Consider the following 11,814-nt stretch of genomic DNA (forward strand, 5'->3'; position numbering starts at 1 on the left):
TACGCCAAATTATGATGATTTGTGTGGGAATTTATCGTAACTTCGATCACAACAGTTAAAATTCACATTAATGGTCCATCTCTTCATCAGATATGTGCATTTTGATGTCTGTTTATGTGCATTTTAACCGTTTTAAAGAACTAACCATAAATTCCCATGTGAGCCTGGCTGTCCTGTGACTACATTCCCCATACTAAAGAGACTGGAGACTAATACAGTCGTGCTTAAAAAAAAACATGGAGGATTTAGCTAAGGCGGGTCCACTGCGTCTGTAGAGGAGAGTGAACTTGCTAGGTGTGCTGCTTTAGGAGGCCCTTTTTATCTTAAAGGAAGCGTCAAAGTTGTGTGCAGAAGTATGTCAATGAAAGCTCTAGTAGTGGAGGAGTTTGGCGACTCTTCAAAGCTGAAGTACTCAGAGACGACAAAACCAGACCCCGCGGAGGGCGAGGTATTAAGCTCATTTAAATAATTCATAAGATAAAAATGAATTGAATAAATAAATTCACAGCAAGAATGGAGCGTGTCATGGCATAATATGACATAATACGCAGGGTTCGCAGTAAGTTTTAAAGCAGACAAGTACTGGTAGGATGTAAAAGTAGGCGGCTTGGCAGTCAAGTACTCAGTAGTATAGGCTGTGCAGGCAATTTGAGGGTTTCACTCTGATCCCTCACTTTACCCATTTGCTCCCAAAAGTAGATGACCCAGACCTGAAAGTAGTCGGTTAGCATTTAATGAGAACCCTGAATACGGCCCACAGAGCCGAACAAGCTCAGCAAGTGTTGACTGAGATCAAACCCTGTCTTTTAATTTGACCACAGGTTACCCAGGCTCTGTGATAGCACCACAGTACAGTTTCAGTAAATTAAGAAAAAAGAAACATATACCAGCTGATGGCTAAATTTTGTATTTTTTCAACTCTTGCAATACTACAAAGTTTCCCTTTTTTTCAACTGTAGGAAGCTTTTATGGACCATGACGGCAGCGGTAACAAGAACAACAAACAAACAACAATAGTATAAGATTGGCAAAACATCAACTTGGCACGTGTATCATGCTTTTTTTAAAATAAACAATAAAATAAAGTGTGATGCATGTTCGAAGCTGATGTTTTGCTTATGCTATTGTTGTTTGTGGTTGTTGTTGTCACTGCCGTCGTGGTCAATTAAGCTTTGAAAGGTGGGGTTTTCCAAGAGCTAAAAAATTACAAAATGCAGTCATCATTTCTTACATGTTTCTTTTTTTTCTCATTTTGGCGCGTGCTCTGGTTTTGCTTCGGCGACTCGTGATTGGCTCAAGTGAACAATAGCCCTCGAGCAAATGTATTTCCAGCAGGAGACGCTAACTTTGGGTAAGCTATGTATCGGTCTCTAGAAAGGTCATCCCAGGACACCCAGGATGGATTTGATTTGTACAAAGCCCAGGCCTCATTTGCTCAGCCATGCATTAATCTGGCCTGGCCACTTAAGGGTGTCAACTTCAGGCCTTTTTGGATTATATCACTCCACAATAATCCTAAAGAGTGAGAGCACTTGGAATGGAAAATGTACTGAATGTTGTGAGCCCGCAATACGCCTTTTTAGCAAAAGGGATATTTCAATGCTCAATATACAACGATACTTTTGGAAAAATCCAAGGCAGTGGACGTTGACATGTTCACTTTGTAGAGTTTGTGACGATTTTGCTACAAACCTTAGTCATTCATACCGATTCATCTACCTTCAAGCTTTATTTAATCGCTTAAATACATAAAAGTAGGATGTATGGAACCTGAAGAGTTCTGGTCGCCTGCGTGGCGACTAACTTTTGAATCTTGGTCGTTAGCAAGGTAAACTTAGGTGCACTGGTGACTGTATCAGGCACAATTTCATGCTCTGCCCTCAGGGTCGGTGAACAGCACTAGATAATGTACCTTGATGCTTTGCATCTCGGTATATCCACCACTACTCACCTCCCCTTCGGAGGATAGTTGTATACTATCCTATTTCTACGATCCTAGTGTGTTTATTTACCGTTGGAGTTCAAATTTTGTGGAAAAAATTGTGTTGGAAAGGGAGCATGGTGGCTGTGATGCCATCTTGTGCCTCTGCTACCTTATGTATTATATTGTATGGAGGGTGAATTTGAGCACATTATCACAAAAATTCATTTGAGCATTAAGGACAACAACAACTAACTGCAGAATAAGTTTCGTTGACCTTTTTTAGTATTTCCTACAAATTTGTGCCATGGTACTTAGTCACATAGCCTGGGTTACCTGTGATTTGACAGCAGTATTGTTTTCCTTTTTCTAGGTTTTGGTGAAAAATCAAATATGTGGCCTGAACTACCTTGATATCATTATAACAAAGGGGTTGCAATTGTCATTAGAGAGTTTGGGATCTACATTTCCTGTCACCATGGGAGTAGAGGCTGCTGGAATAGTGGAAAAGATTGGTGATAAAGTTGATGGTGTAGCTGTTGGAGACAGAGTAGGATATGTAGTTATTGGATCCAGTGAGTGTTTCATGTTTACACTTGTATATAGATCTACGCGCTCATTGGATCTGGTGCGGTACTGTACATAAAATTGTCTTATTACTATAGTGGTAATTTCAAGGAAACCTGGAAGGTAATAAATAGTTCCCTGGGATGCAAACCTAAAGCGACAGTTATAAATGAACTTATTTATAAGGGCAAAGATTTTGCACTAAAGCAAGATATAGCTGAGCAAATTAATAATCACTTTTGTTCGCTAGGTTGTAAACTGGCATCTGGTATTCTGGATACTGTCTTTCAACTAGAGGATTTCTTAAAAAGAACCAGTTCAAATTTTTATTTTCGCCCTGCAAAAATTATGTAGGATACATTCATAACCTTATCTCTAATCTTAAATCCTCAGTAAGTTGTGAGCTGGATAATATTTCTAGTTGCCTCCTAAAGCTTTGTAGTCTGTATATAATCTCAAACTCTATAAGTTATAAATCACGTGCTGGAGACTGGAATATTTCCTGATGATTGGAAAAAGGCAAAAGTAAATCGTATTTTTAAGTCTGATGAAAGAAATATTCCAAACAACTACGGACCGATTTCTATTCTACCTGCCATATCGAAAATTATAGAAAGGGCCATGCACACTCAGCTGTTAGAGTATTTTCAAGCATGTTATCTTTTAACAGAGTCTCAGTCTGGCTTTAGACCTAATCATTCAACTTGTACAGCTTTCATATAAAGTACAGTATACCTTTGGCATACCAACTTGGATGCTGGAGACTGGAATATTTCCTGATGATTGGAAAAAGGCAAAAGTAAATCGTATTTTTAAGTCTGATGAAAGAAATATTCCAAACAACTACGGACCGATTTCTATTCTACCTGCCATATCGAAAATTATAGAAAGGGCCATGCACACTCAGCTGTTAGAGTATTTTCAAGCATGTTATCTTTTAACAGAGTCTCAGTCTGGCTTTAGACCTAATCATTCAACTTGTACAGCTTTCATATAAAGTACAGTATACCTTTGGCATACCAACTTGGATGCTGGTAAACTTAATGGTAGTGTATTTATTACTTTGGTGGAGGGCAAAGTAAAGGATTCCCGACACTCAGGAATGTCCCAAAGTTTCTTGTTTTGGGACAAGATTGGGTTTGGGGTTTCATAGAATGTCTGATAAGTTCATAACTATAATTTGAGGGGTTCAAACTATGATCTCCAATTACCACTTCCTAAAACAAATTTTCTTGAGCGCTCATTCTCTTATCAGGGTGCAATGGCTTGGAACCAACTGTCAAAAACACGTGGGATAGAAGATCTTACTAGCATTAAACTTGCAATATCCTGAGATACAACTTTTTATCTTATTTTTATTTTGTATGACCTATTTCTTCTTATTACATTGTATCTAAATAAATCTTGCTTACATAAAACTAGATAGTTATGTTTATTTGAGTTGATAGAAACAGATATAAAATTGCAAATCCTAGTACTAAATTATTGTTACTTATTATATAATCACTAGTTTTAGTATATATAGCTTGCAATTGCTACACTGTACTGCATGTCTAAAAACCAGCTTGCTGAGCCATTTATCCTGTTTAAATAAAGTTGATTGATTTGACTGATTTGATTTGATTACTCTGGGTTCCTAGTCATGCAGTCTCCCCTGTGGGCTGGTGGTGAGCAGTGGGTGATTCTGGCTTGAGCCGCAGTAAAAAGGGGACTACTAACCTTGTTTACCTCCAAAAGTATCTTTGTACCCTCCCCACCCCCAACACACAGAGTATGGTGTTTTGGAAACAGAACACTGCCACCATTCTACACCAATGCGTTCAGAGGCCAAATCTTTGAAAAAAAGATCTGGATCGATCAGTAAAAATCAGAATTGATGTTCTAAATAACAGCAAGCATATCCACGCAGTAAAGAGAGAAAGGAAATCCAAAGTAAAACCGAAAATTTATTTATCTTATTTGTGCCCAACATTAATTTTGGTTTGGAAGACAAACCTTTGGCATGGGGGCTAAAACATTACAAAGTGTTTTCTTTAGGAAACAAGATATATTAAGAAAATGTGATAAATATGATTCATAACTTTTATTACAAAGAATTCGAGCACACACCACTAAGGTAACTGCAGTACTAAAGAACTATGGAATTTTATAGGAAAAAGAAGTGCTTGTAATAAGTTGCTTATTATTTTTTTCCTGAACAGGAGCTCATGCTGACTACTCCAAAGTTCCTGCTTCGAGCCTAGTAAAAATTCCACCTGAGATCAGTTTTGAACAGGCAGCTACAGCTATAGTACAAGGGATGACTGCACACTATCTTGTGCATTCAACAGGGCAAGTGAGGCCTGGAGACAAGGTCCTGGTGCACACAGCTGCAGGGGGTACTGGGTCTCTGGTGTGCCAAATGGCCAAAAATGCTGGTAATAATAATAATAATAATAATAATAATAATAATAATAATAATAATAATAATAATAATAACAATAAATAATGGTGTAATATGGCTATATCTTCCTATTTTTATACTTGAAAATTCCAAATGACACTTTCTGCTTAAAAAATATTCTTTCAATTTATAAAAGTGCCTAAAAAGCTCAAACCCACTCATACACAATACCTTACTATGTCATTTCAAGGCGATTTTGCTAGATGCAGAACTTGTGAGGGTCATTAATGTGATTGACTGTGTCAAACATGCCTAACAAAAGATGCATGGAAAATAAGAACATGTTTGTTGCAAGTGAATTTTAGTGAAAAAGTTTCCTCACTCCTCATTACTGGTACATCTTTTTAAAGAAGCCAACATAACATTTGAGCATTTTCAGGTAGTAGAATCTCAGGAGAAGGATCGGCAAGAATAGGGAGAAAGAAACGAAAGCTTTAAAAAAGGCCTGCCACTTCCAAGTTCCAGGAATCCTCTCTTTCAAAATGAGGCCAAGTACACAACCTTATTATGAAAATGAGTTTTATTTGCATGAGAGGGAAAAATCATTGCCATATCAAAATGCGCCAGCAATTCTTGGATGTCTGTAAAACACGGTCAAAGGGAACTCTCTGGTTGAATGAAGCAACTTGTGGTGAAACTGGTGAATGGTTGTGTAAAGCAATAGTCCACTTCTGAGTTCCAAAATCCCTCACTTGTCAACTTAATAAGCTCTAGAGGCCAATTGTAAAACCTTTCTTGTGGAAATGAGTTTTAACATTTGCTTCCCTGTTTAACAATATATTCGAATTCGCATATAGCCTGCTTATTTCTACAGGAGCCTTTGTGATTGGGACAACCAGTACAGAGGCTAAAGCAGCAAAGGCGAGGGAGTCTGGGGCCGATGAGGTCATCCTTTACACACAAAAAGATTTTGTGGAAGAGGTCAACAGGATAACTGATGGAAAAGGAGTAAATGTGATTTACGATGGCGTTGGGAAAACAACTCTACATCGAGGTACAGTATTAAGTAACTCCTCTCTTATCTGTACAGTCATCTTAAGACTTTACCTGCGCTACTTTTAACCTGCTCCGAAGCTCACAATAGCCTCAGATAGGGTTACCGGTCGTTTCGATACAAAGTCTTTTCGAGACAAGTTTATTTAGTCGAGGTGTAAGTAGTTCCACGTACTGGGCTTAAAGAACGAAGAATATTCACCAAAAATGTTTTTCTTGTTCACGCGCAAACTATACTTAAAGTGAATGAAATTTTTGTGTAATTTCGCTGCTTGAGTTTGTATCGAAACGACCAGTTTCCTTTGAAAGATGTATTAGAGGCGTAGTTTTGGAACTCTCAAGGCTGGTTAATGAAATGTTTTTGTTTTTTGTTTTTGCTCCATTTGTTTTCGGTTTTAAAGCCTGTACCTCTAATGCATCTTCAAATGCGTTAATTTCATCAGAATACCAAGAAACGCCGAAAGTCGTATTTTTCGTAGATTTCTCTGCCGCGTATGAGGTACCTTACAGATTAGAGGGAGTGGATAAGTAGTTTTTTCTGAGTTCATCAAGTTCATGTATGGGATAAGTACTCACAAGCTGGAACTTGTAATGTCTAAGAAAATAAATTTTGTAAAAGCATCCAGAGCAGGTTTTTTCTCTCTTTAGGGGCGAGTGAATGCGTGCGCGAGACGAGCGCGGTATGCCATTCATCCCGCGCGGTGCGAGGTGCGACCAGTTTTATAATATAATTTCTGAAAGGTATAGACTAAACCGAGAGAGAAGGTCCAGGTACATTTGTATGGCAGATGAGAGGCGAACTGTAGAATTTGTATGATTACTCCCGATTATTACAAGAAGATGCTCCAACTGGTCTTCAAAAAAAGGTTTCGAGGGTAAAGCGGACGTTGCCCTCTGGTGTATTTGTGGTGAACTTCATGCACAGCATGTGTAGATTGCGTCAAAAAAGGACCGTAGATGAATAGAACTTAACTCCTCCTGAGTTTCAAGGGTAAATCGTCACTTAATGAATGTTATACTATTGTTTTGAAAGGCTTGCTGCGTTGACAAAGGGTTTCCCCTATAGGAAGATCATTGTTCAGGGCGGGACTACCCCGGTATCCGTTCAGGCGCGGATCCACACCGGTTTCCACCGTTTAACGAAAATCGGTCGGATTTTTCTTAATAAACTATATTTTAATAGTAAAAAGAACTTTCCAAGTTGAAATCTAGCCAATATCCTGTCTGAATGACTCCGAAACCCAGGAAAGAGGACTTTAGGGAGTTAAAATCCAAAAAATTCCCGGGGGAGCATGCCCCCGGACTCCCCTGGAAGCTTGCGCTATCGGCGCTCGGTTTGGGAAATCGGTCATTAGTTATCCTAGATCCGAGCCGGCCGCTCCAGTGTCCTGAACAGTGGATCACCGTTTTCGATTCATCCCCACAAATTATCATGCCTGATACAAAAATGTTGCAGGTTTCAATTGCTTGGCTGTCCAAGGAATCATGGTATCCTATGGCTTGATATCGGGACCTGCTGAGCCTGTGGAGATCAGCACCCTCGCAAAGGGATCTTTTTCCTTATGCCGACCACACTTGACCCATCATATTGCCACAGACGAAGATTTGAAGTGGCGAAGTTCCGAAGTCTTTGACTGGATTAAGGACGGCAAAGTTAAGATTGGCGACTTCACAGTGTTTCCTCTTTCGGATGGAAGGAAAGCTTATGAGTTGATGGAAAGTGGAAAGTCCACAGGGAAAATATTGATGAGGCCGTAACGTGCACACTGTTTTACTTCCAAGATCTACGACGAACCAAAGCAATGTCTCCGTTCGAAGCTATAATCTGTATAATCAGGGAGCTTTAGCATCATCGACGGCGACGTCGACAGCCGTTAAAACGTCGCTTTTGAAATGAATTCGCGTTTTTTAAAACCTTTGTCACGTTTGATGCAACTTGCGGTAGTAAATAGGTGAATTCCCTGGAGCTGAATTCTTGGAGAGCATACACGTGCTGCACGTGCAAAATTGTTCTTTCGTTTGACATTGCTCAGGGGCACCCAACGACGGTTTCCCCCTAAATACATTGATAACACTTTTTAGGCTATCCAGAGTACTTTTAGATCTCTGGAAGTGCATTTTGAGCAGCGCTAAAAAATTTGTATCTGTTCGGTCATCCTAGGGCAACTTAAGTCTTTTCGAAATTATTAGAGCTTCAGTACTACTTTCCCGAAAAATTTAGATGCAATTTAACGTTTTACGAAAGTGAGAATTTTTCGAATTCCTCTCTCCATAGCATTTTTTAATCCGAAAATTTTAGGTTTCCTTTTTACTACGAAAAATAACTAAACCTGGGGATCGAAATGTGAAAAATTAAACTTCAGAAAATTCGCTAAGCTTCGAAAATTGCACGTGAATGGAACGGTCATCTAGACATATTTAGCCTTCCTCAAGCTATAGAAAAATCTAGGCATTTTTTGCTTCTCCAAACAGATATTTTACAGAAAACAGTCTTTGGGTGTGCCCCTGATTACTTAGCAAACCTATTGGTTTTTCCGACGTTGCCGTTGCCGTTGAAGTTGCCGTCGCCGTCGTGTTCGGGTCCGTGGATAGTGAGACAAGCTTTGAAAATGCTTGCGCGGATGATTAATACAATGGTTAATAATGTCATATCTAGAGAAAATAAGGAAACAACTTTTTTTCTGCCCATTACTCCTAGTTAAATTTTGTAGGAATTTTATAGAAGATGTTAGACTGTTGCAGTATATACATGTATGGAGCGTTTTCACATGACATCACGGCAGGCCATATTGGTGTTCCAAACCAGTCCTGTGGGAGTTGAACTCTTTTCTTACGTAAATGCTTTCTTTTGTTCCCATAAATTTGCATAGATGCTGGATACGTGAGTGAAAACGCTCTATAAGACTTTTAGTTCAGTACAGCAAATTTTAAGAACTCTTTCCAGCCGAGGGTTTTTTTTTATCATAGATATTAGGTGGCAATATGCATGCAATCGATACCGAAATTCAAAAATGCCGATGATTTTCGGGAAGAAAAAAACGAAACGAAACGAAAGCAATGTTCCCGTTAACATCATTTTTCATGTAATATTTCTCAAACTCATTAATAATTCATTAAGAAAATACAAAGGAAATTAATGTTTAATGAGTGTTTGGAAATCGGATGAAACACTGCTTAGTATTTGCATCCTTAATTTCTCCTTCAAAAATGATTTTGTTTGAGAAGAAATATCAAACATTCGACACAGTGTTTCATCACCAGATGAAACACCTCGAAGTTCGTCAAAAATACTCCGCTGCGCGTCGTATTTTCAACTCTCTTCTCGGTGTTTCATCTGGTGATGAAACACTGCATCTCATGTTTGATATATTACATCAAACATGAGATGCAGTGTTTCATCACCAGATGAAACACCGAGAAGAGAGTTGAAAATACGACGCGCAGCGGAGTATTTTTGACGAACTTCGAGGTGTTTCATCTGGTGATGAAACACTGTGTCGAATGTTTGATATTTCTTCTCAAACAAAATCATTTTTGAAGGAGAAATTAAGGATACAAATACTAAGCAGTGTTTCATCCGATTTCCAAACACTCATTAAACATTAATTTCCTTTGTATTTTCTTAATGAATCATTAATGAGTTTGAGAATAACAAGTACACAATCACTACAGTTAACTATTTAACAGACGCCATATTCAATTCATTTTGTTTCACTCCAGTGGTGGACTCCTCAAACCTCTCTTAAACTGACGCTTTATGTGATAAATAGTATACCTTTATGGAGACAGAAATGTGACCTTAACTACAGTAACAATTCTCAACGCAATGTAACGTATACTGTACATTGTAACAGGTACGTTTTATCAGCTGTAAACTTTCATAACCGTCACACTCACGATGACGGATGTACCGTCGAAACATGTTAAAATTTAAAAAGTCGCACCAGTTTTGAAAATTTCTCAGGTTTTGCTGCTTTCTCGACCATTTACTAATAGTTTGGCTTTTAACTGCTTCAACAATTATTCTCGCGGATTATCTGACGCTCTGTCACTTTCGAAGAAAAGTTTTACCTCATATTCATTCACCAGGAAGTCAGTTTTAAATTCCCCGTGTCTGCTGGATAACTTATTAAACACGAACGTGACTCGTATTTGCATGGCTAAATACTCTACTTAATTTAGTTTTAACACGGGAGGTGTAAAATTGCTGAAGTTTTAGCCTGATGTGCCTGATAAGCATCCTCCGCTCACCAATAACTCAGGAACACAAATAAAAGTTTGTTTACAAGGGCCTTTTCCCCGAAAAGGTGGAAATTGGAAAACCGACACGGCGTTGTGATGCGGAAATAACCGAGCCGACAATAATAGTCAGGAATGGTTTGCCAGTGAAAATAGTTAAAAGCGGTTGTTTTAAATTTGGATCTCACGTTGCGCTTTCACGAGTTTGTTTTTTACTTTTCACCACCACAAAGTGAGTAAAAAAGAAATGAAAAACTCTTTCAAGAAGTGTGCGGTGGATATAATGAACAGAACACATGGTAACTACTCTGGGACTTCTAACCATTTTTGCAGAATCAAACTGATTGTTTCCTGTTATCCTGCTATTCCTGATAATTCGTGCTACAAACTCAAAATTTCTACAGTAGCGGACAGTCTGTCAAAAGCTTAACCAGTTTTCAAAAAATTACTTTTTGTCCTATGAGGAAATCATGACCATCTATTTTCTTGGTAACTAACCTGCAAACAAAAGGGACGAAGGACTTCCTGATCGCAGGTTACTTGGAAGCGGGAAGCAAAGAGCGGTTCATAGTGTCTAAACAGAAGTCCAGCTAAGCTACAGAATATTTCCTACAGGGCTTAATATAATTCACGATCATTGCAATTTATTTATAAATAGCAGGGCTGTCATTTAAGTTTTTCAGCAGACGTAGCAAAAGAAGATTCACTCGAAACGTCTCACAAAAATTTATTGTGCCTCCTTTAGCTTTACACTTTGATCAGCTGTAACATCAAGTGAGTTCAGCCGTAACAGGTGTTACGGGTTACGGCCCTTAATGACAGCTCTGAATAGTATTATAAGAAATAAGACATGCACACGTTTTGAGCATGAGTGGCTGTAAACTATAACTAGTAAAGTGGTTGTTATTCATCGCGCTACGTAAACTCGTCTATACAATTCTTTTCCCTTGTGAAAAGTGGGAAATTGGGCTCGAGCCCCTGCTAAAAGTAGAAAAGTAGTCTGGGTGTGACAAAGTGCTGTAGTGATTAAAACCGCGATAAGGCGTTGTCATTGTAAGGCTTTTTTTTCCTCTTTTGCTTTCACAACCTTACGCGACACCTTCACGGTTAAAAATTTTCGCCGTCCCGTCCTGCCTTAAGCTGACCCGAATTTACAATTGCCACCCTCCAGTGGGTTCCCCGTGGAAGAAATCGCCTACGAGAGCAAAGCCGGTCCGGGGGGGAAATGAAGGCCGGTATGCCCGTCTGAAAATAAGAATTTGACTCTTAAAGAAGGCCAATCTGGGCGTGGCTGAGACCCCCAAAAGGAGACTATTTCAACCCAGAATAATGGCATTCGTAGTCAAATGAGTTAGATATTCTTTTCGCACACTTCCCTAAATTAATGATACCTTCAAGGGTAAAAATATTAACTTCCCGTCTGGAAGAACTGAACTGAGACCAACCTCCCTCGTCGTTTTTATACGGGAGCAACCCCCTGCCCCCCCCCCCCCCCCCCCCCCCACCGGAAAGCCTGTGTGGTTGAGATTCGGCGAGAAAGGTTAGCTGTTCACCTCTCTCCTTGCCGACGCCCTAGTATCGTCAGGGAACTACAAGCCGAAATGCATGCAAGAGTAAAATTTAAAAGAATTTAAAGGCAAAATTGAAGAAG

General features: G+C 39.1%; 1 protein-coding gene across 1 annotated transcript; it reads left to right on the forward strand.

Annotated features, from left to right (window-relative positions):
* Window positions 1-273: 273 nt before the first annotated feature.
* LOC140937353 (quinone oxidoreductase 1-like) lies at window positions 274-7,858 on the forward strand. Its single transcript, XM_073386908.1, has 5 exons — window positions 274-448; window positions 2,295-2,496; window positions 4,690-4,905; window positions 5,746-5,925; window positions 7,381-7,858. The coding sequence occupies exons 1-5, from the start codon at window positions 356-358 to the stop codon at window positions 7,680-7,682; spliced, it is 993 nt and encodes a 330-aa protein (XP_073243009.1). The 5' UTR covers window positions 274-355; the 3' UTR covers window positions 7,683-7,858.
* The last annotated feature ends 3,956 nt before the right edge of the window (window positions 7,859-11,814 follow it).

This window comes from Porites lutea, chromosome 5, assembly GCF_958299795.1.
Source record: "Porites lutea chromosome 5, jaPorLute2.1, whole genome shotgun sequence".
In the NCBI taxonomy this organism is placed as follows: domain Eukaryota; kingdom Metazoa; phylum Cnidaria; class Anthozoa; order Scleractinia; family Poritidae; genus Porites; species Porites lutea.

Bases quoted from the DNA above. Each gene is read 5' to 3' on its own strand.
- LOC140937353 (XM_073386908.1), top strand. From the start codon at position 356: ATGTCAATGAAAGCTCTAGTAGTGGAGGAGTTTGGCGACTCTTCAAAG. The intron at 2,497-4,689 runs GTGAGTGTTTCA...TTTCCTGAACAG, and splicing joins ATATGTAGTTATTGGATCCA to GAGCTCATGCTGACTACTCC. The intron at 4,906-5,745 runs GTAATAATAATA...TTATTTCTACAG, and splicing joins CCAAATGGCCAAAAATGCTG to GAGCCTTTGTGATTGGGACA.